Source organism: Phyllostomus hastatus, unplaced genomic scaffold (assembly GCF_019186645.2).
Source record: "Phyllostomus hastatus isolate PE091 unplaced genomic scaffold, TTU_PhHast_1.1 phas_scaffold_501, whole genome shotgun sequence".
Classification (NCBI taxonomy): Eukaryota; Metazoa; Chordata; class Mammalia; order Chiroptera; family Phyllostomidae; genus Phyllostomus; species Phyllostomus hastatus.
In genome coordinates, this window is record NW_025334033.1 from 45,100,034 (window position 1) to 45,126,312 (window position 26,279).

At 33.7% G+C, this 26,279-nt stretch overlaps 1 protein-coding gene across 4 annotated transcripts in view; it reads left to right on the forward strand.

Moving 5' to 3' along the window:
- The window catches only part of GPHN (gephyrin), a 440,641-nt gene that overhangs the window by 252,720 nt on the left and 161,642 nt on the right, over positions 1–26,279 (forward strand). For 2 of the 4 annotated variants that reach the window (XM_045822936.1, XM_045822938.1), the window contains 2 exons: positions 2,375–2,509; positions 24,861–24,917. In XM_045822936.1, the coding sequence (XP_045678892.1) occupies positions 2,375–2,509; positions 24,861–24,917 (192 nt within the window). The remainder of the gene's footprint in view (positions 1–2,374; positions 2,510–24,860; positions 24,918–26,279) is intronic. The other 2 variants (XM_045822937.1, XM_045822939.1) reach the window with 1 other exon arrangement.

The following is a 26,279-nucleotide window of genomic DNA, read 5'->3' on the forward strand; positions in this document are numbered from 1 at the left end:
AAGTTAATTTTTTAAAAAGAGGGGAGGATGAAACAATTTATTTTCCAAACTCAAATACTTTTGAAAGTGTAAAAATGTGCTATTTAATAATTGAGCCAGGATAATAGATATAAACTCAGATTATTCAAGGAAAAATAGGATTATGTTCATTCCATTTAGATTGTTTCCCCAATTCTTTTTCTTCTATAGCCCCTTAATATGGATATCACCTAGAATTTTCAACCTTTATCTTTCATTCTTTTACATAGTCTCCTTGGGTGATCTGAAACATTTGTGTGACTGCAACGACCACCTCTGTTGATAATTCCCAAAGTATATATCCCATCCCTAACTCTTTCATAAGCTGCAGTCTCATGTTTCTAATAGCTCATTGGGTATCTTCAGACTATTAACTCAAAAGGATATACCCGAAAATTTAAACCTATCTTTCCTCTCAAATATCATACTGTTTTGTTTACATTCATACACAGAGAGCGAAAGCGAGATGTGTAGTATATGTATGTGTGTGTGAGTCTGGAAATACATATATCACACATGCATACAACTTTGTGTAGGCATTTCATTAGGTACTGGACACACAATAGTACCCAAAACACAGTTGCATCGTTATAACAGTGCATTCTAGAAAGTAAGCTAAACATTGATCAATCTACCACACGTATACTGTAGTGTAAGTGATAATTGCTATGAAGTAGAGGGACATGATGTCATGTGAAATATAATAGAGGCATTTGATCTTTCTAATCATGGCCTTTTTATTAGGCATAAGCAGCAACATATAGCTCTTCTAAATTAGACTACCTTGATTACTTTATAATGTTTATCACAATTTGGTACTCAAAAATACTGGCAGATGGAGCCATTTTTCTTCTTAGAATTTCTATTGCTTTTCATCCTAATTATGGGGATATTTTTCATAAATCATGTAAACTGTCAAGCCTTGAAATAGTGGCAGTACCATTGGCATTGAGGATGTTGACATAGAAAGTACATAAAAGAGCTTCTTTGGAAATAGTAGAATATTATGTCCTTTGTGAGAAAGAGAGGATACATAAAACCAGGAGCACCTTTCTAATCACGAAGTCTGGCTGCTGCTTCCTTCTTTTTACTTAGTAAGTGATTTTTGTTGATTGAATGTTAATTGCATATTTATTTTATCAAATGTTTTACTCCTCTTGTGTACAAAACTTAAAAGTGTTCAAGTTCTCACTTTGATATTAGAAGATCCACACCCATCAGTACATGAACTAAATTATGCATAGCCCCAAATAATAAATTTTGTAGTTGACATAAATATTAATTATTTGAAAAATAAATAATTCACATTATTTGTCCTTATGTTTGTCTATCTTTAGAATAGTGATACTCAATTACATCAGTCTTTATGGTGTTGATAGGTATAATATAATAATAATAATAGCCAACATTTATTAAGCATTTACTATTTGGAAATGCTAAATAATTTATATACATTATCTTATTTAACACTCAGCAGTCATCCATTGATGTAGATTCTACCATTATCTTCATTTTTCAGATAAAGGAAATGACAATTAGAAAATACATTCATCAATGTTCCAGTAGAAGTCATAGCTTACTTAAATGGATAATTAAGAAGAGTTTAATAAAGGACTATGGTGTTTACAAAGGCTTGGGCAGATTTTAGGAAAAGCAGCCTGTCATAATGCAGTACCCTGGGACTAGTAATAGTGGAACCATTAATACTCCTAGTCTTAGTAGAGCAAAGGGAAGGATGCTGTTAGAATCTAGAAAAGAGCTATAAGCAAGTGTCATCTGACATGAGCTGTGATCCTATCCAACTTATGATGACCTGGTAGAGAAGAAACCAGGGAAATAAATACCAGACCTTACTTTCGTCCAACCCTTCAATTTCTTGACAGTGCCTCCCTTTAGCTGAACCCAACTGGAAGCCAGAGAGCTCAAGTTAGCTTGTTGATTCTATCTATACAGGTCAGCTTGGAGCAGAGAGGCTGAAGGAGGATAGAAATGAATCTGGAAAGAAATGGAAAATATCTAGGAAATGCATAACTATTAAATGAAAGAGCCAGTATATGAGTACCAACTACTTTACTCCTAAATACATTTACATTAAACCAGAATTACATTGTGGTTAGGATTTGTCATTAAAAAGTTTAATAAAATATTCTTTGGCCAGGGAAAATATTTTAAACCTGAAGGTTTCTATTCCAGCCCAAATTGTTGGATGCATTCTAACAGTACATGAGACAAAATATATGAGCACTGTACAGCAAAAAATACCCTGCTCCCCCAAGAAAATATTACATGTGGGTATTGATTTTACATACTATTGGTAATTTCATAATATTAAGCCATGCTTATTCCCCTTGTTCAGATTCCAGAATCCATTATTTCTCGTGGCGTTCAGGTGCTCCCACGAGATACAGCTTCCCTCAGCACTACTCCTTCAGAATCGCCTCGTGCTCAGGCTACATCTCGCCTTTCTACAGCTTCCTGCCCAACACCAAAAGTAAGTACAGTTCCTTAGTGTCATAGTCTACTATGTGAATCTGGGAAAATTAACCAATATTTTCCTCTGCTTGTCAAGGTCAGATTGCATGAATGATAGTACAGTGAAAGATTAATGGACTGTAAGATAATTATCACCCATTGTTTCACAAATTGTCATATTAAACATTAGAACAATAAAAATTTCATGCATAATGTCTACTCCTACATCATCACAGCTACAGGTATCACTCTCTGTAGATACTGTTTCTTTGTTGTAGACTTGTTATTTTCTTAGCATACTCATCAGTATAGATGTGGAATTACATGTTTGTGCAGAAGATTAATACATTTCTGGCCAATAAATAATAAAATTAACAAGGTAAAATAATGTCACCAATAGAATTTTATCCAGGCTGGGGTAGCTCCCTGCTCTAGTATCATTCCAAATTTGTTCAAACATATTCAACTTGGAATGTCGCTGCCTAATATTTGGAAACAAATCTAAATTAATTAGAAAGAAAGTTTTAATGCCAACCTTTGGGGGAAGGAAGAAGTATCTTAGTATTTGTTTTTTGTCATTTTCCCAAGTACTGAATTATATATGGGGAAAATAAGGATTAGACATTCACTGCCTCATATCTTCATGTATATGATAAATTAAGTATGGCTGTGACTGCTCTCTCCTGGAATGTCTCTACCTAGTTAAGATAGTCATTTCGCCATTAAGTTTTGTATGGGGTGTCAAAAGGTTAACAATAAAATTTCTTTTTACTTAAGATATGGTGTTAGATATCAGGCTACACATCAAATTTAATCTAGAGACCTTCAGGTAATTTTTCAAATCGCGACTTTTTCTCTGTCATCAAATTTAATGACTTACATAGCTATCTTCCTCAATTTGAACTTTTATGAATGTATCAGTGTTATAACTGGATTTAACTAGAAGTAACTTCAAGCAGTGCTTTTACAGTCTTCTCTGGTGCAGCCTTCACAGCATAGTCTTCAGAATGTTAGTGTTGTATATCATTGTTTTTAGACTTATATCAAAAATTACTGATATTTATTATAGTTTTAAAAAATTGAAGTCTTAAATCTTCAGTGAAGAAAATTTGTAAAAACATTCCAGACATAAAATGTATGTTAATGCCATTCAGATGCCAGTCAACTACATCTTAGACTGAAGGAAATCACGGAGTTCTCAAGAAAATTGGATAGATGAATCTCATCCATGTCTTTTAAATTTCTAAAACAAAATAATTTATTGTTTGCATTAACTTCTAATTGTACAAGCTGTACTCATTTATCAAGTCTGGGAAATAATTAAAGCTAAAAGTTAAGGTCACTATTAATGGTTAGCTATTCACCAAATATTAAGACCCAAATCTTGGGAATACAGAATTATCCAAGACAAAGTCTTTTTCCCATTAACAATATACTGTGAACATGAATATTTTAAGCATAATTTAATTATACTTAATACTTGGGTCTTTTTAAAACTTTGTAATTACATTTTAATTACAAAGGGAATATTAAATCCAATTTTTAAAATGACTTGGTATTTCCAAATTTACTTAAGTGAAATCCTAAAAAAAAAAATCTTGATATTTATTGCAAAGCTTTAGGAGAGCAGGTAGCTTCTCTTGGCATTTTTTTTCTTTAGTTAGCACTTAGATGTTCAAACTGACAATAAATTAAAATAAAGCAAAGTATTTATATATCTTTTTTCCTAAGAATTTTTTCATATTTTTATCTAGGAATAAGAGTCTGTTCTTTTTAGATAACTTTTTACCAGCACCAGAATGTATACCTCAAAGATAAAATTATTGCTTTGTTGTAATTTTAAAATTAAACTGTTAAGGCTGAATCAGAATACTAGTATAATAAAAAACTAGCTTGAATATTGACCTTTTTATTTGTTTTTTACTTTTTTATTGTTGTTCAATTACAGTTGTCCCAATTTTCCCCCATTGCTCTCCTCTGCCCTCCCACCCCCCTACTCTCGCTCCCTCAGTCACTCCCCGCCCTCTTGTCCATGTCCATGGGTCCTTTATATATGTTCCTTGACTAGACCCTTCCCTTCCCCCATTATCTTTCCCCCGCTCCCCTCTGGTCACTGTCAGCTTGCTCCTTATTTCCATGTCTCCGGTTCTATTTTGCTCGTTTGTTTGTTTTGTTCATTAGGTTCCACTTATAGGTGAGATCATATGGTATTTGTCTTTGGCCACCTGGCTTATTTCACTTACCATAATACTGACTTTTCAAAGGAGCAACAAAAGTCAAATTAATCTTTCTATTAAATGTCTCAAATTACAAGACTTCTTGATTGAATCTAAATTAAATGCTCTTGATATGTGCCTTTATGTCAGTGACAGATATAATTTCTGCTGCCTTCATGGAGTTTACAGTTTAGTTGATGGTATATTAAAACAAATACATAGATAAATAATTCTATTAATTATAATTTCTTAATAACTTAATAATTATACATTGAAATTGATGCAAGAAGAAATGAAAAAGTCATAGTGATAGAAAATAATAGGAGGGAACTGAACACTAGCTGGAGACAAGTCATGTAACCAGGGACAGATGGAAGAAGCCACATCACCATAATGTGACTTGTAGGGAGTGTGGAGGAGGCACGCAAGGGCAGGCTGGGCTCCCATGGGTGGCAGCTGAAGTGTGAAAGAGATATTTCAGCAGCCAGAGCATTCCCCCTGAATGTGTGGGGTCTAAACCCAAAGCTGGTCTCCCCAGCATACAGCACCAGAGCTGGGAAAGGAACCCAAATAACATCCACCTGTGAAAAGCAGTGGGGTTTCTGTCTGCCAGGAAGAGATGGCAAGAGACGCAGAGAGCCTTGTAAACAGCCAATGCAAAATATTTCATGTGCAGCCACTTACCCTGGACTCTGGAAGAGGGAGGGCAGAGTAGACTAAAGATGCTAAGGAGAGTCTGGGGGTTGGTGGCTCTGGGGAGAGAACCAAAGGAACAGCTGCCAAGATCCCAGACTCATCCCCCATACTACAATAACAATTTTTCTAAGGCAGAACACTCCCCTCCAAGTGGCATCAGCCTGAAGGGATAGAATAGCCCTGCCCACAGGATGCTCTGCCCCACCCTGTGGAGCTTAAGACAGGATGCTGATTATAGCTTAAAGCTATATCACTGATTAGTTAACAACTAAGGTAGATCTTGGGGAGCTCTAAGACTTCAACTGACACTCCCCCTGGCCTAGTGCTGGTTAAAGCCAGCCTTGGTGTGCAGCCTGGTTCTTTTGCATACACCCAGGCCCAGCAAAGGAAGCCACAAGCTCTGGATCGCTGATAGCTCCAAACATATTGACCAGAGCCAGTCACAAGAAGCATCTGACGACGGCCTACACCAGAGTCTTTGCAGGTCTACCTAATACATAGAAACAAATATAAAGAAGGAGCCAAAATGGGGAGACAATGAAACAGACCCCAAATAAAAAGACAAAAGAATTCTCCAGAAGAAGAACTAGGTGAAATGGAGGCAAATAATTTATCAGATAGAGAATTTAGGGTAATGATTACAAGGATACTCAACAGCATGAAAAAAGATATAGGAACCATAAACAAGGAACAGTCAGAAATAAAGAATGCAATATCTGAAATAAATAATACACTGGAAGGAATAAACAGTACATTAGATGATGAAGAGGATTGAATCAATGATTTGGAAGAAAAGTTAGGAAAAAAACCCCAAGCAGAACAGCAAAAAGAAAAAAGAATTTTTGAAAAATGAGGAGAACTTAAGAAACATTTTGGTCAACATGAAGCATAACAACGTCCACATCATGGGAATACCAGAAGGAGAAGAGAGCGAACAAGGGGCCAAGAACCTATTTGAAGAAATAATGACCAAAAACTTCCCTAATCAACACATAAGTCCAGGAAGCTAAGAGTCCCAAACAATATGGACCCCAAGAGGCCTACACAGAGACATATCATAATTAAGTTGGCAAAGCTTAAAGACAAGGAGAAAATCCTAAATACCACAAGAGAAAACAAGGTAGCTATATATAAGGGACCATCAATTAGACTGCCATGTTATTTCCTACCAGAAGCATTTCAGGCCAGAAGGCAGTGGTGTGAAATATTCCAGGTGATGGAAAGCAAAGACCTACAACCAAGGCTACTTTACCCAGCAAGGCTATCATTTAAAGTCAAAGGAGAAATAAAGAGTTTCCCAAACAAGAAAGATCTAAAGGAGTTTGTTAACACCAAACCAGTACTACAACAAATGTTAAAGGACTTGCTAAAAGGAGGGGAAGGAGAAAAAAAAAAAAAAACGGGAAAATAGTCTAACAATAAAATAGCACTAAATATCTGTCAACAATCACCTTAAATGTAAATGGCTTAAATGCTTCCACCAAAAGACATAGAGTAGCTGAAAGGATAAGAAAATGCGACCCATCTTAGCTGGTGTGGCCTAGTGTTTGAGTGCCAGCCTGTGTGAATCAAAGGGTCGCCAGTTCAATTCCCAGTCAGGACACATGCCTGGGTTACAGGCCAGGTCCCCAGTAGGAGTCGTGCAAGAGGCAACCACACATTGATGTTTCTCTCCCTCTCTTCCTCCCTCCCTACCCCTGTCTAAAATAAATAAATAAAATCTTTAAAAATAAAAGAAAACAATACCCATATATAGGAGTTCTGGTCCAGATGGAGGCATAGGTAGATACAGTTTGCCTCCTCACCCAGCCAAAAGAAGAAAACAACCAATTAAAAAAAAAAAAAAACAGAATTGCCAGGAAATTGAACTGTATGGAAGCCCAACAACCAAGGAGTTAAAGAAGAAACATTCACCCAGAATGTTTCTATCCAAAAACTGGTAGGAGGGGCGAGACAGGCAGCTGGGTCAGAGAAGACTCACGGCAAGGCATCAGCCAGCAGACCAGGCAGTCTCATATTTGCATGCAGATAAACTTGAAGGAACAACTGAGGAACAAGACAGACCACACAACACAGGGTTCTAGCACCAGTTAAAGCCTCAGAACCTCTGGCTGTAAAAACCTGTAAGGAGTATGGAGGCAGCAGGAACTGCCAGTCTCTTGAAAGCAGGGCAAGAGCCAAGCAAGCAGCATTGTTCCCTCTCTGACCCCTACCCCACATACAGTGCCACAGTGCAGCCAAGTGAGCCTTAGGTATGCAGCCCCACCCTGGTGAATACCTAAGGCTCTGTCCCAAACAAGGTTACAAAGAAGACAAATATGGCCTGAATAAAAGAGCTGATCAAAATTCCAGAAAAAGAACTAAGCAACAAGGAGATAGACACTCCTATTAGACACAGAGTTCAAAACACTGGTAATGAGGATGTTCACAGAAATGAGTGTGTATCACAACAAAATAAAGGAAGAAGTGAAGGCTGTACAAAGTGAAATGAAGAAAAATATATAGGGAACCAACAGTGAAGGGAAGGAAACCAGGACTCATCAATGATTTGGAACAAAAGGAAGAAATAAACATACAGCCAGAACAGAATGAAGAAACAAGAATTTTAAAAAATGAGAAGTTTATGGTCTTCTGGGACAACTTTAAATATTCCAACATCTGAATCATAGGGGTGCTAAAAGGAGAAGAGGAAGAACAAGAAATTGAAAATTTATTTGAAAAAATAATGAAAGAAAACGTTACCAATCTGGTGAAGGAGATAGACATACAAGACCAGGAAGTTCAGAGAGTCCCAAACGAGTTGGACCCAAGGAGGAAATACCAAGACACATCATAATTAAATTGCCAAAGATGAAAGATAAGGAGAGAATTTTAAAAGCAGCAAGAGAAAAGGAGACCGTTACCTACAAAGGAGTCCCCATAAGACTATCAGCTGATTTCTCTAAAGAAATCTTGCAAGCAAGAAGGGGCTGGAAAGAAGTATTCAAAGTCATGAAGGGCAAGGACCTACATCCAAGATTACTCTATCCAGCAAAGCTATCCTTTAGAATGGAAGGGCAGACAAAGTGCTTCCCAGATGAGTTCAAGTTAAAGGAGTTCATCATCACCAAGCCCTTACTATATGAAATATTACAGTGGCTTATCCAAGAAAAAGAAGATGGCCAGAACTATGAACGCTAAAATGACAACAAACTCACAACTATCAACAACTGAACCTAAAAAAAAACAAAAGCAAACAACTAAAACAGGAACAGAATCACAGAAATGGAAGTCAATGGAGGATTATCAGTGGGAAAGGGGGAGAATAGGGGAACAGGTACAGGAAATAAGAAACATAATTGGTAGGTACAAAATAGACAGGAGGAGGTTAAGAATAGTATAGAAAGTGGAGAAGCCAGAGAACTTATAATTATGACCCATGGACATGAGCTAAGGGGGAATGCTGGAGGGAATGGAGTTACTGAGTAGAGGGGGAAAGGGGGAGAAAAAAGAATGGGGCAGCTGTAATAGCATAATCAATAAAATATGCTTCAAAGAAAATAAGAGCCATATATATGATACCTCCAAAAGACCCATCTCAGATTGAAAGATACACACAGACTAAAAGTAAAGGGATGGAAAAAGATATTTCATACAAATGGAAAGGAAAAAGAAAAGCTGGGGTATCAGTATGGCAGCAGTACTTATAACTGACAAAATAGATTTCAAAACCAAGGGTATAGTAAGAGAAAAAGAGGGCACTACATAATGATAAAGGGAACAATACAACAAGAGTACATAACCCAGTAAATTTCTACACCCAACATAGGAGCATTTTAATATGTGAAGCAAATCTTACTGGACATAAAATGAGAGCTCAACCAAAATACAGTCATAGTCAGGTATTTTAACACCCCATCGATTTCAGTGGATAGATCTTCCAGACAGAAAATCAACAAGGAGACAGTGGCCTTAAATGACACACTAGATCAAATGGGTTTAATTGATATCTTCAGAACATTTCACCCCAAAGCAGCATACTATACATGCTTTTTAAGAGCACATAGAACATTTTCTAGATTAGATCACATGCTAGGACACAAAACAAATCTCAGCAAATTTAAAAAGATTGAAATCATATCAGGCATCTTCTCCTATCACAATGCTGTAAAGCTAGAAATCAGTCAGAAGAACACTGAAAAAACATGCAAAGACATGGAAGATAAATAGCATGTTATTAAACAGAGAATGGGTCAACAACAAGATCAAGAAAGAAATCAAAAGACACCTTGAAACAAATGAAAATGAGGACACAACAATCCAAAGTCATTGGGACACTGGGAAAGCAAACCTAAGAGGGAAATTCAAAGCATTACAGGCCTATCGAGAGAGAGAGAGAGAGAGAGAGAGAGAGAGAGAGAGAGAGAGTGAGTGAGTAAGGGAGAGAAATCAAGAAAAGCTGAAATAAGCCATCTAACTTCACACTTAAAGGAACTTGGAAAAAAATCAAATAAACCCCAAAGTGAGTAGAAGGCAACAAATAATAAAGATAAGAGCAGAAATAAGTGAAATAGAGTCTAAAAAAAAAAACAGTACTAAATATCAGTGAATCCAAGCTGTTTCTTTGAAACAATAAACAAGATTGACAAACCCTTAACCAAACTCATCAAGAAAAAAGAGCAAGGACCCAAATAAAGAAGAGAAATAACAACTGACACCAAAGAAATTCAAAGGATTTTAAGAAAATATTATGAACAACTGTATCCCAACAAATTGGACAACCTGGACAAAATGGATAAATTCCTAGAAATAGACAATCTTCCAAAACTAAATCCAGGAGAATCAGAGAATCTGAATAGAGAGATCACACCTACTGAAATATTGAAGCAGTAATCACAAAAGTCCCAACAAACAAAAGTCCTGTACTGGATGGCTTCACAGGTGAATTTTAACAAACATTCCAAGATGAACACCTCTCCGTCTCCAACTATTTTATAAAATTCAAGAGGAAGGAAAGCTCCCAAACTCATTTTTTGAACCCAGCATTATCCTAATTCCAAAACTAAATAAAGATACTACAAAGAAAATTATAGGCCAATATCACTGATGAGCATAAACACTAAAATCCTCAATAAAATATTAGCAAACCGAATGCAGCAATGCATCAAAAATATCATACACCATAGTCAAGTGGGATTTATTCTGGGAATGTGAGGTTGTTACAACATTTGCAAATCAATAAATATGATTCACCACATAAACAAAATGGAGGATAAAAACCACATGATCATATCAATAAGTGCAGAAAAAGCATTTGATAAAATCCAGCACCCATTTATGATAAAAACTCTCAGCAAAGTGGGATTAGAGGGAACATAATAAAGGCCATATATGGCAAACCCACTGCCAGCATCACACTCAATGGGTAAAAACTACAATCATTTCCCTTAAAATCGAGAAAAGACAGGGATGTCCACTTTCACCTTCCTTATTCAGTATAGTACTGGAATTCCTAACCACAGCAATCAGACAAGAAGAAATAAAAGGCATCCAAATTGGAAAGGAAGAAGTAAAACTGTCTTTACTTTCAGATGACATGATACTGTACCTAGGGGACCCCAAAGATTCCACCAAGAAACTACTAGAACTAATAAATGAATTCAGCAAAGTAGCAGGATACAAAATTAATATTCTGAAGTCAGCTGCATTTTATATGCCAATAACAAACTAATAGGGAAATTAAGAAAACAGTCCAATTCACAACTGCTTCAAAGAGAATAAAATACCTAGGAATAAACCTAACCAAGAATGTAAAAGACCTGCACTTGGAAAATTATAAGACACTAAAGAAAGAAATTGAAGAAGATGGAAATAAGCGGAAGCACATTCTATGTTCATGGATAGGAAGAATTAACATCATTGTCCATACTACCCAAAGCAATCTGTAGATTCAGTACAATCTCTTTCAAGATTCCAATGATATATGACATATTTCACAGAACTAGAACAAATATTTCAAAAATGTATATGTAACCACAAAAGACCCACACAGCAACAGCAATCCTGAGAAAGAAGAACAAAGTTGGAGTAATCATGCTTCCTAATATCAAAATATCCTATAAAGCCATAGTAATCAAAGCAGCAAGGTAATGGCCTATCAATGGTGATCGGTCAAACAGACACACCGATCAATGGAACATAATAGAGAGCCCAGAAATAAACCCACACCTTTATAGTCAATATTTGACAGAGGAAGCAAATACATAACAGCGGTCTAAAAATAGTTCATTCAAGAAATGGTATTGGGAAAATTGGACAGATATGTGCAGAAAAATAGATCTGGACCACCTTCTTACACCACACACAAGAATAAATTTGAAATGGATTAAAGACTTCAATGATAGGCCCAAAACCATAAAAACTATGGAAGAAAACATAGGCAGCAAAATCTCAGACATTGCCCATAGCGGTATTTTATCAGCCAAATCTTCCCGAGCAAGGGAAACAAAAGAAAATATAAACAGATGAAACTACATCAAACTAAAAAGTTTTTGCATAGCAAAGCAAATTGTCAACAGCAAAAAAAGACAACCCACAGAATGGGAGAACATATTCACAAAAACATCTAATAAGGGGCTAATATCCAAAATTCATTAAGTACTTACAAAACTCAACAATACAAAACCCAATTAAAAAAGTGGACAAAAGACCTGAATAGACACTTCTTCAAAGCAGATGGCCAATAGACATATGAAAAGACTGCCAATGTCACTAGTCATCAGAGAAGGGCAAATTAAGACCACAATGAGTTGTCATCTCACACCTGTCAGAATGGCTGTCATCAATAAATCAACAAACAACGAGTGCTGGCAAGGATGTGGAGAAAATGGGAATCCATTTGTTGGTGGGAATGCAGATTGGTGCAGCCACTGTGGAAAGCATTATGGAGATGCTTTAAAAATTAAAAATGGATCCTCCTTTTGACCCAGAGATCCCACTTCTGGGAATATATCTGAAAGAACTTAAAACAATAATTTGAAAGAACATAAGCACCCCTATATTCATTGCAGCATTATTTATAATTGCCAAGATAAGAAACAGCCCAAACTGTCCATCAGTAGATGATTAAATAAAACAACTATGGGACATTTACACAGTGGAATACTACTCAGCTATAAAAAAAAAAAAAGAAACAAAGAAAATTTTACCCTTTGGGACTGTATGGATGGACTTGGAAAACACTATGCTAAATGAAATAAGCCACTCAGAGAAATACCATATGATTTCACTCATAATGTGGAATCTAATGAACAAACTGAACTAACAAGGAAAACAAAGACAGGCTCATAGAGAGCAGGATGACACCTAAGGTGGGGAGAGGAGGTTAGGGAGTGGAGGAATAAAGGAAAAAGTACTCGTGGAAATGGACAACAGTGTGGTGATTGCTTAATGGAAAGTGGGGTATAAGAGTACTAAATGGCAATGGGGAAAAATACAATAAAAAATAAAGTAAAAAATAAATACATATCTCCATACATAAATCAATGAAAATAATTGATAGCAGGATTTGCCCACCAGGGTTCCAATATAAAAAAGAAGAAGAAGAAAATAATAGGGAAGTCTTACTTAGGATAATCAGAGAAAATCTCTCTAAGGAGTTACCAAGTATATGAAGGATAAATAAACAAAACAGAACCTTTTGTGCTAGGTGGAAGTTTTGAGAACTATATTCAGCAATAATGGCCACTTCACAGGCAGTTGCCTCCAGGCAGTTATCACCAATCAAGAACTCTCAGACAAAATCTTCATTAGTACTGAATACATGAATGGTCTAATTCTGTGACTTCAAAATTCATTTGTAGTTACTAGTTCTTTTTTATTTTAAATAATGAATTTTTTTTTTGCCTTTGCCTGCTGATCAGATTTCAAGGCTGTATGTTTTAGCACTTCAGTCTATTCTGGGTGGATTATTTATTTCAATTTTTAGCATTAAAATTTAGGACAGAAAAAGTAAACAAGAAAATTAGATCTTTAATTTGAGGTATGGGTAAATGACAATGTTTTTAATTACATTAAGGAGTAAAAGAGAAAAACCAAGTTTTGAGGGTAAAAAGAAAGGAAAATAAATAAATTTTGTTTCTGAATGTGTTCAATTTGAGATATGTATGCAGCATTCCAGGAATGACATCCGATACAAAAGTAGAACACAAGTTGAGTTTAACGTTTTTATTGTTACTACAGCTTGGTTATGATATTTATAATTTAATTCATTTCAGTGTTTGCCAAACTCTGTAGAAACTCCACTCCTGCATTTCAGATTAGGCATGCAGTCTGTTATGTACAGAATATATGTGCAGATTTTTTTTTAGATCAGCTATGCAATACAGTCTTTAATGATCAGCAGTGAAAACGAGCACTTGACTTGATAATGGGAGACCTGGATTAAATTGCTGGGTCCTCTACTTAATACTACATTAAACAAGTTGCTTAAATTTTCTGAGGTTTATAATAACTGATAATCCTTGCCTCCCCAACAGGGTTTATTCATTTATTAAATAAGCCTTTGCCCGGTGCTAAGAGAACAGTCATGAGCAGGTATTGTTCTCGCTTTACAAACGAACAGAACAGGCACTTAAAATTACAGTCAAGTATAATAAGTGCTATGATTTATCATCAGGAATATAGAATAATGTGGGAATAACCATCAAAAGAAATTAAACTAGTCTTTGTGAAAACAAAAAAGTTTTAAATAACCAAATTAGGATTTAAAACTAACAGTCCCAGCCTTTCCCTCTGTAACTTTTAATTATTGGGCAGCATTTAAGCTAAAAGACTTCCTGTCCTTCTGCATGAGTGCATCTATTTCTTTTACGTCAACAATGTAACATTAAATATTATTTTGGATTTACATTTTATACATTCAGTGAAACATAATATCTTAGATTGAGCGTTGATCCTTTAGGAATAGTAAAAACAAAACCTATAAAATACATAATCCAACTTTGGATTTCATTTTAGTACCTTCCTTACAATCTAAAGAAGACAACTATGAATTATTGGATTTTTGTTTTGTTTTTTAATTATAATATAGTTAACTTTTTAAAAGCAATTTTTCATTGAAAGGCATTGTCTCCAGCAAATATTTATTGCTTGGCATAACATTACTTTATTGTATTTGGGGGAAAAAGTTCTTTCTCTTTTATGTCAGATATCTCCTTTTAATGAAATATGGTTGAAATGATGAATGATTTCCACTTTTCTTGCTTTATGACACAATGAGGTATCTTTTAAGAACAAACTTGAGATCTTAATTTTTCATTTCCTTAAGTAAAATAGTGCCTAAGCCAAAAACCAAATGATATGTAGATTTTATTTAAATAAGAAGTGGGTACCATGTAGAGGGCTCAAGTTCTAAAGTGGTAATAGTCCCCAAAAAACCTGATTTGCTAAAAGAATATGTAATAGATAAATTCTATTTTAAAGCAAGCATGATTCATCACTTAATGACGGCTGGCTTTCAATTATGAAAAGCAGGAGCATTTCTATTAAAAAATTAAGAGGCTTGAGGAAGAGAACAATGACCATGGCAGAAAAGGGAAAAAATCTCAACTTCCAATCAATTTATTATTCCCTATAGATGTTATTAAAATAGAGAATGTCCTTAAACCAATTCAATTATTCTTTTATTCCCTAAGCATCTGAAGTTTGACCTTAAAATTAAATAAATAAATGTAGTCAATTGACCCATTTTCTCTTGTACCTTAAAGTTTAGAATGGAATTTTGTGCCGGACTAACATGCAAGTTATTTTCCTCTTGGGGAGAAAATATAAGCACTTTTTATTTCATTGAACTTAAGTTTACACAATTAAAAAGTATATTATAATAATATCTTTACATGAATAGTATGTTCATTTATAGACTGTCTAATCTTATATTCAAAGAAAATGCATAATTATGAATTCTTTATATATTTCTGCTATCCTTTGAACATAAGAGTTTACATTATTCTGAATAAAGAATAAAGTATTTTCTTAACTCACAATTTTTAATGGTTAAGTCTTTCTGGAAGACAATGTGATTTCCTTTACATATAAAATTGGTATTATGGATCCAGTATCAGGATAATACTCCCTCTGACTTTTTTTCTTAGAGAAATAGTTTTATAAACTATTTCATATTATTACTACTTTCCTTTGTGAACATCAGGGTGGATATATGACATGGCAAGTTCATTGGTTCTAAACTTGAAGTTCACAAGTCTCTGGAGAATCTCATAGAGTTGTTAAAATTCTAGCCTAGATCATAGTACCAACTGGGGCCTGCAAATTATTTCCACTATCTCTAAGATCACAAAATCATTAACACTACCCTAAACATTGTTTCTTTGCTTTGGCCTGAAATTATATCAGTGTTGGTGTATCAACCTCTGTTCAGCTGTAAATGACATTATAGCAATATGGGTTAGTCAACAAATGCCTAAAAATGTTGGAAAACACTAAATTAGTGATAATCAAATGTACATTCTCTAACCATAAAAATATAAGTTCTTTCATGCACAGTTTTTGCCCCATCTGATGGTTATTGAGCAATAATATTCTCAACATTGTCAAATCTAGCAGTTATAAGACATAATAGTCTCAGCACTCCTTCATACATTTAAAAACTATTAAAGACCCCACATATCTTTTGTTTATGTGGATTATATGTAGCAATACCTACTGTACAAGAAATTAAAACCAATAAATCTAATATGTGTATGTGCTTCAAATAAGAATAATATTTTATGTGTCAACATTTTTCTGAAAAAATAATATTTTCTAAAAAAATTTGAAAAGGATAGCATTGTTTTACATTTTTTTCAAATGTATTTCAATGTTTGGTTTAATAGAAGACAGATTCTCACATCTCCTTCTGTACTCAATCTGTTGTAATATGTTGTTTGAGTTGAAGAATATGAAGAAACAAGTCAGCCTCACAGTTATGTAGTTAGAAAAGGAGGGCCATTTTAAAAGCATTTGCAGATAATTGTAGATATTTGAAAATACACCAAAAATTTACAATTAATAGCCTATTAAAAGTGTGGAATCTAAAACCCTGTCAAGGACCATTTTATGCTCTGATATATTAAAATCCATTGTTCTCTCTTGAACTTTAAATGAGACTTCTACCAGGCATGATTTTGCAACACATATAACTTGGAAAATATCAATTCTCCCAGTGTTGACAAATTTCATTTTATTATATTTTGAAATCATTTTCATCAATATAACCACCAAGCTCATCAAGAAAGACTTAGAAGCATTGGAAGCTTTCAGACTCACCATAATATATGTTTTCCACAACTTTGATTTTTGCTTAACAGTTAGAATTTTGTCTTTGGCAAAACAATGTTTCCTGTCTGTTTTTCTTGAATTGACAGGCTCATTTCATTCATTTTCAAGAAAAATACCTACCACATATCTAAGACTGAATAATTATGGCTTGTCAGTATTCTTTCATTCTTCCAAGTAAAAATGATATTCTGTTCAAAACTTGACTAGTTCAGCTTGCAATTCAAACTGCGTAAGTGCTTTTTCTTAAGACAGTCATCATCCTTTGGTATGGAGGAGGATTTTATTCATGCTTCTCTTTTTGTCACACTCAAGAGACAAGTTTAAATTAAGTTAGTATTTGCTATTTCATTGAAGACAATGTTAAATGAAACTAGCTTTTTTTGTTATAACTATTGATTTTTTTAATCTGATAGTACATGGTAATGAATAATATAATGATTATTCATGCTGTTTGTATCCACTGCCTTAATTTGCACTAACGTGCCAAGCCACCATTGCTTTTGTACCATCATTAAAAAATGTCAACATAATGAAAGAGGCAAATGTCATAATACTAATGTTGAAATAATTTGGCCTTTGGACTCCTAAAATGGTCTCGGGTACCCTTGGAAATGTGGAGCACACTTTAAGAACCTCCAGTATAATCAAATGAGCAAACTGCTTATGTTTCTTGAAAATATCCTGGGTCAAAATTATGTATTTTGAATCTTGTTTTTCCAGTAAGACAATGTTGTCATGGTATTCTCAGTCCAGAGATCTTATCCTATGTGTAGTTGACCACCAGTACCATGCTTGAGCATTATCAATGATTCACCCTCACTCTGTCATCCAAATTAATTCTAGGGAAGGGAACAGAATTTCTGCTCCCTGATTCAAAATGAGAGATGGCTTCACAAAGTCTTTTGAAGATACAAGACTGGATATTGTAATTCCCAGCCAACTGTACTCATTTCCAATGTGATACTATTTCTGCATTTGGATAGCAACTAATGTCTCCCTACGATATCTTGTCTACTAACAGATAGAGAGAGCCCTCTTTTAAATCATAGGTTAAGTCATAACCTAGTTGTTGTAAAATCATTTCAATAGAGATACAATTCAGGGAGCTCTTTTAAAAAAAAGATAAGTTTAGAACACTTAAAATTGGTGTGCTCTTAATTAAAAATAAAATATTTCAGCTTTTCCTTTAAAGAATGAGATCAACCTGACATGTCAATACTCAGCTAGCATTTGTTATACCCTGCAGGCTATTTTACTCATTTGCATTAAATGACTGGCTCCTATAGACTTCAATAACTAGTTTCTAGTTTTGTTCATTATTGTTTAGTTTCTCCTCCTTTATAACAACTTGTTAGTGTTTTTTTTACTTTATTTTTATTGTTTAAACTCTTACAGATGTCCCCATTTCCCCCCACTTTTGCCCACATCCCTGTTTGTTTTGCTAATTATTCTGGTTTTATAGCAAAACAAATTTTGAGACTTCAAATGAAAAATGGTTCTTTTATCCTGGACTGGTGTGGCTCAGTGCATTGAGTACCAGCCTGCGACCCAAAGGGTCAACAGTTGGATTCCCAGTCAGGGCACATGCCTGGATTGTGGGCCAGGTCTTCAGTAGGGGGCATGCAAGAGGCAACCACACATCGATGTTTCTCTCCTTCTGCTTCCTTTCCCCTTTAAAAATAAATAAATAAAATCTTTTTTAAAAAGATGGTTCTCTTATATACTTTTTGAATGAGAAAGGCACTATCAAGCATAGCAAAGTATTTCATATTTTGATAAAACTGAAATTAGGTAATAGTAATATATTTTAGCTATTACTATGAGTTTATAAATCATTAATTACATAATAGTAATATATTTTACCTATTAAGAGTTTACACATCATTTTAAGATTCTATATATTTAGCAGACTGTCATAGAACCACTATTTAAAATGATTTGTAAAAAGTAAGAGTTTACCAATCATTTCAAATAGTGGTTCTATGACATTCTGCTAAATATACAGGATTTTACATTGATTTTTGTTTCTTTGTTCATCTGATTGTTTCCCTTTTGCCTTTATATATACATGATATATATATATACATGATATATATACATATATATATATATGATAATTGAAACTGAAATTGCCCATCCTTTTCTAATTAATGTGGATATAATTATATTCATCATTGACACTAAGTATAACTTAACTGTGAAATGTGCAACTGCCACTCTCAAATCTGAACTTGAAAATGACATTTGATCAGGTAGCCTGAGAAGATATAGCAAACCAGACATTATTCGCTGTAGAATTAGATTTTATCACTTAGTCCGTCTATAAGTGGTTAGGTTACCCTTTTATTCTTTTAATAAAAAAGTAACATATCCGCTCATTTTAGAAAATTTATATAAAGAAAAGAAAGAGTTCATCTAAGACTACACCTAATATATAACTGTTAAAATTTTGCTGTTGTCATTCTGTATTTTTTTCTATGCATTGAAATATTTTATTTAAATGGATCATATTGGGAAAGCAGTGAATATAAGAGCTCAGGTTCTAGAGTCTGACAGGCTGAGTGATGAATTTCAGCTTTATCACTACTAGATGGGTAGCTTTCAGAAAGTTACTTCACCTCCATAGTCATAATCATCTCACCTGTAAACTGAAAAATAATAATACTATTTGTTGTTTTAAGGTTTAAATTTTAAAATTCATATAAATCAATTATCACAGAGTTTGAAATATAAGTAATGCTCACTAAATGTTAGGTATTATTAAACTGTATAATATGTTAACCTTATTCATTTAGTAATATGAACATCTTTACATTATTTTAAATAATTTTATACAACATTATTATTGATTATTGTTTGGATTCTAATTTGTGGATATAGCATAGTTTTCTCAGCATCCCCTATTATGGACATTTCAGTTGTTTGTTATTTCTGTTTTAAGAACAATGATGTAATGGGGTCTGGAAGTTAAATGTTTTACAGTTTTCTCTTAATTAAACTTAGCAACTTGTATTGATTGTACCTTCATTTAAATTACATGCAGAAATTTTAAGCTATTGATTCATAAAATTTATATGCATACCAGGAAGAGATCATTTTTGCATCTTGATGAGTTCAATTCAATAATATTGTAGAAAAAGCAATTTTTAGCATTTGTATTTGACTTATTTACTGGCACACATTTAAAAATTATGGATCCAAAGTTGTTTGAAAACTTAGTATCATGTATGTAAAAGTATTGCACTATCACACACTAAATATTGAGGATCTTCCCTAGTCTGCCACTTTGTAACATTATTAAAATAGGCCTTAGTTTCTATATTTGTAACATCATGGTATTAAAGTAGTAGCCTTTAAAGTTCCTGGTAGTCTTATAAGTCTGTTCCTTTGAATAAGTTTCTGCACTGACTAAATAAATATTACCATTCTATTTAGCCCCTCTCTCTGATATTATATTACTATCCAATTAATATAAAGTAATTTACATTTATTTATTCAGGCTTTGCATTCCATGTTACTCCACAGAGTTAGACATTATCAACTGAAAATTTTCAAATTAATTTAAGGTCTTTTTCATTTAAGTGAAGCTGTTTCTGTTAAATGAAACAATGACTTCTCTTGTCATCCGCTAAAGTTTGTTACAGAAAGTTATAGGAAGATAGGAAAATGAGAACTCTAGAAATAAAAGAATAGTAAAATTAAGAATGCTACCTTTCCATTTCACTTAAGAGTTTTCATTCCTATGAACTTCTTTTTGATTGTTTGGAGCATGTTTTGTGCAAAAGCAGCTCAACAAAAATAACCTGTGCCATCATTATTTCGGCAGTAGAATTTACTAGATAGAGCCATCTATTAAACCTGTATAATTAACTAGTTATGTCTCATTTAATAAAGAATATACCCCAACGTAAACTATTCTCTAGATTTTCATATTTTTTAAATGATAGGTATTCTAAAATTGGTCATGTATTTTTGTCTCTCAAAACATCAGGATTATCTGCTCACTCTACTCATTCTACTTTTACTAAAGACAAAACACATTGATTCAGAAATTTATTGCATGAATATTTTTAGTGTGTATTATATCAGATATTTTGCTTTACTTTGCCTTAATAAATCACAAGTGAAACAGAATTGTTTTACAGTGAAGTACCAGTGGTATTCAAAGGGCTGAAATATAGTGAATTGAAATATTAACCAGTTCCTAAAAAGTATTTTACTTACAGGAGTTTGCTTAAATTTTGAGGTTTCAAGTAAAACTTTTTAAAATGTCATCCTCTGAATCATAGCTACCAGAAACATTGCATAGCTATACCAATATACACTTAATGATATTGGTTGGAAGACAGATAATTTCTAAGAAAAAAGTTTTATTTTCTGTCATTGGTGCCCATACTTAAAAAAAAAGTAACATAACAAAATAGGGTTGAAAATGTTTCTCTGTCAGGGCAATTCAGTGTAAATGAGGTAATTCTAAAAATAAAATAGTTCAGCCTCTAGGCCAAACAAACAAAAATGTTTATAAACTTAATCTAAATCAATAGAAAATATATCAAAGGAGAAGGAGGGGATCTGCATTAGTCATTACATAATGAGATCTAAATTTAATGAGAACACATGAGATTCAGAGAATTTAATGCCAGCTGTGCTTTTCTTACTTTATGGTTCTCCACAAAGCCACCAAACCTCTTTAGATCTTAGTTCTCTTATCAATAGAATAAACACGTAAAATATACAACCTTTTCTCAAAAATTTTCAGCAAAGATCTTGAAGTATAAATGCATATGCCCAGTGATATAGGCACTTTATGTGACTTACCTTTATGTAGCTTCTATAAGCCTAAACTTTCTTTCAAATATATGTCTTTAAGACATTAATATAAAACTGTCTTTCTACTCTATTCTGTGTTTGCTTCAATAAAAACATAGCACAACTACTTATTATTGGCAAGAGAGTGTAGGATGGGATAATTTTTTACCATGTTAGCAGTCAAAATGATTTCACAGTAAGCTCAGTTTCGAAGAATTGGACTAAACCAGAGGAAATCAATAACCCATATCATATTAGCTTCCAGGCAATATTTTTCATTGCATTATTCTGGCATCCAAACCTTTATTAAAAAGGTGAATACAAACGGCAGAATAATTTCACTGCTTTATAGGCCACATCCTGGTAATTAACCCACAACAGTAGATCCCCTAGTAATTAATCCCTGAAGAAAGATTCCCAGAATGTTGCAAAAGAAGCCATACAAGGCAATATTTTCAGACTACTTTTAATGAATATTTTGTTATATATTCTGGCTGAGAGGCTGAGGAAAAGATTGAAATGGTTTTGATCCTTTGGTTTATATCTTTTACAACCTCAGTGAAATTCTCGTAAAAGGATTCCTTCAGAGTAGAAAGATTATTAGTGATAACATTTTTTGTTTTGGAACTGTCATTTTAATTTTCAGTATATGTCAATAAACTAACAATTTGAACCAACTCATAATCCCTGCAATTCTTTACATTTAATTCTCAAACTTCATTAATATTACAATGATCCTGTATGTAACAGAAACATTAGCAACTTAAACTTGCTTAGTTACTGGTAGAGAATGTTTAACCTCACAGAAGAAAATGTATAAAATTAGATAACTTATGAGGCTCATAAAACTCAAGAAGAGTAAATTAATTCATTTTATTCAAATGCTAATATTTTGTGATTTCTTTTAAATTCTTATCAGAGAAAAATAATATAAGCAGTTGGATTCACTATGAATTTCTTTCATTCTTCATCATAATTGATGATTATGGGTTGATTATAATAAATGAGAGCATTGAATTTTAAAATTTATTGGTTTGACTTTTTTCTACTTCTCAAATTTTAGTTTATGAGACGAATCTTTTTGAAATTCTCTCTGAAGGTGTTCAGTATTTGGTACCAGTACCTGTTTCAGGAGCTGCAGAGATTCACATGGCACTTCTGACATTGACAACCACATTGGTTTTCTAAAGTCTTCCTGTTATGATAGTTTTGAATTTACAAAGTCTATTTATAAGAAGAAAATTGATGTCAAGCACTGACAAATGAGCTGTCTGCTCCAAAAACCTTTATTTAAAATAGTGTTATAGTCTGTGTTTCATGTTTAGTGTTCAATGGTGACTATCTTTTCTCTTCTTATACTTCAATCTTTAAGTCTCTGTACTTGCTCTTGCAAATGGAACTGATATGGTTTAGGAAAAATGTCTTCCATAAATAAATATAATAACAAAATTTCTTTTATAGATAGAGAGATCTACACATATATGGCCTCTTATAGGTATCAGTTTTTGTTTCTAGGCCATTTATTTCTAGGCCTAGTAAGGGAATACAACTTTAAACTAGCAATCAGGAACTGCAGATGTTGCATCTAGATTTAACATTAAAATCCTATGTAACCTTGAAAAGATAACCTCATGTTTTTAGACTTGATATAATTTTAAGCTTTCTACTAATTAAAAAAATGAGGAAAAGGGTATTCACTTGCTACTGAAAGTCTTCACAATTTATGAAAATTTCCGGAAAGCAGCATGAGACACTAGACTATATTTTTATATAAAAATACATAGTTTATCTTTATAATCAAGATGTTGTGAGTCTCCATTTAAAGTAGGAAACAGCTTCTGTTATAAAGATATTTTCTGAGGTCAAGAAAATAGCACAAGAGAGTAACTTGATTATTAGGAGCTCACTGTCTATCCAGAGGCCTTGTCCTATAGGATGGCCTAAATTTGAGAATTCTAAATTTGAGAATTGTGTTTGATAAAGAAGAATGAGAATTGGTGATTGTCTTTTGGTCATAACATTTAGTTAATGCTGACAATTAGTAAAAACTATTTACACCAAGTGAAACCAGAAGTTGACACATTCTTTTGTGCCAAGATGCTTTTCTTCAAAATGAAAATTTAATTCTTAGAATTTTTCCTAAGCAATCTCTATATACTGTCAGAGACGTCCCAAAAGGGATAAGACAATCTGTAGTGCGCCAGATACAGTTTTGTAGCACAGCCAGGTTTCTTTTATTTGTTCCAGGGGACTTTAACATTTGGCATCACGCTGATACTTCTCTACTGTCTCCGAATGCAAACAGAAACATCACAGCTAACTTGACCTACGCTGGTCAGAGTGGAGACCATCATTCTGCACATGTAGGAATCCGCTTGATGTGAAACTTCTTTACCTTTCTTCCCTGCCTTTTTTGTCTTCCTCTTTAAATAAATATTATTTGTCATTACAGCTCTATTAAAAAGCAAAGGATTGGTGTCTGCCAACACAAAGTAACAACAGAGTATAGGGGGGATAAATGGAAATAGAAAAAATACAATAAAAAATAAACTGTTTTTTAAAAAAGGCAAAGGAGTTTCTAGTTCATACCTTATCTGATAAAATACTTTGTGTTAAGAACCTTCCTTTTGTCATTTGTATAGTGATATAAAACAAGTTTTTAAAATTGTAGCTTTATTTTCCCCTATCTTACCTAAGAGGAAAACTCAACTGAAATACAGAAAGCTTTGAGGAAGTGACTGTATCTGATATTGGTCTGGCATTAAAATTTTCTGGTTGGGCAGCACAATTGTTTAATTAGGAATCTCGGTGACAGCTGAACAACCTCAGTGCTTGGGGTCAGCAAGCAGAGGAGCTTCACTCTGTCACTTATTAAGAATGATGCTTGTCAGGACTGATCTTTCCACTTGGGGAACCTTCATGTTTCTAATCATACCATTGATGTTTTCTGATACTACAATGGAATAGACACTAAAACACTGAAAGAGACAAAGTTCTATGCATAGGTGTATTTGTAATTCTTTGTTTTTCATAAGCCAAATGCAAATGTAACACTACTCCAGATACTGCTTCATCAGAAAGCTCCAAGATAACTGAAAGTAAGTGCCCATTTCTTCATCTCAGGAATAGTGCCATGACGATGATTGAATTCTAGTGGCCAGCCTATTTGCAGAGCATGTCGTATGGCCTCTGGGTTAGTTTACTCCTTGACCTCCTAAGAGGTACCTCAAAGAGTCAATTGATGTTTTTGCATGTATTACTTACTAATGCATAGAAAAATTTTTAAGTTCACTTTTTCTTTATTCTGTCTTTTTTACCCATCTTCCCTCATTGTAGCAAATTAGACGGCCGGATGAAAGCAAAGGAGTTGCTAGTAGAGTTGGATCCCTCAAAGTAAATATGTTTCTAACATTTTTTGGCAAGATTTTGTCTATAGCCTACACTTCTTCCTTTTTGGAGGGTGGTGGGAGGAAGGGGGCTTTTTCCATTTTTCACCATCCCATTTTTTTTTATTTTAATATTTTTATTGGCTGTTGGGTCATATTTTTTGTTTGTTTCAGCTACACATAGAGCAACCAGCTGAAGGCAAGCTGCCAAATAACTAGCTTTGAATGGCACCACAAACAAGAAAAAGGGCAACTGCCTCATTCTAGGTGCCTGTAATTCGGGGTTCTGGAGTAAACCGTTCCTCTGACTGATGTCACTGTGTCTTAAGTTCCTGCTATACAGAGAACTAATATTTATTTTCAGAATATTATCTTTCCTTTTACATTTTTTGTAAAAAATAATTAAGTGTTATGTTAGTGTCATTACCATTTGTAATTTAGTCCAGGAAAATAATTATTATGAGTTAATAACAGATATTTTATACATATGTATAAAATCTTAAGAATTAGACATTTCATATGATGCTAGTATAATGGGCTCAAATATAGCTAACAGTATTTAAGCACTCTTGATCCCCTTTGTTTTATTTTTTAAAGTTAAAAATTTGATATAACAATCAACAGCAACAATATATATCTAATATTTGCCCATTCGTGTATTTGATGTGCTAATATACAACTTAAAGATTTCTGATCTGATGGTCCCATTTGCTAGTTAAATATCTTGGGCACTTGATACTCTAACATTTAATCACAATGAAAAGGTAAACAAGTTATCACTCTTAAGAATTACTGACATAGCCATTGATAACTTTTAATGCTGCCACTATAAATGCAAGATGGAAAATTTGAATTTTGCAATATACAGAGGAATCTCCCTCCAAATAAATGACTTCTTATATCGCAATCCCATTTGTTCTTATAACAGGAGTAATTGTTAAACTAATCAACATAACAGAAATTTCACTGCACTGTTTAGATGTCCCAAAATTTAGTAGCTACCACGAGGCCTATTAAGTCATTGCAAAATTTTACACACCTTCAATTTATTTCCATTTAACAATTTATGAAGCACTAATATCCACATTGTTTCCTCTCCTTGCCTCTTCTGCCTTCTTAGTTTTACTTTTTTTGTGTCTGTTTATTTATTTGTATGTGTGCCACGCACGTGAGTGCACATGGATGAAGGTGTGTCTGTATGTTTGTGTCCTTTATTCCAGACAAGCCATCCACTCTGTTCTCTAACACTGCTATATACTGGGTAGCATTTTTTAAGTGTTATTTCACTAAGCGTAATCAGAAGGTATGGGAAGTGTTGATTATATCCTATTTCAAAAATGAGGCAAGGTAAAATTATTCAGCCAGAAAA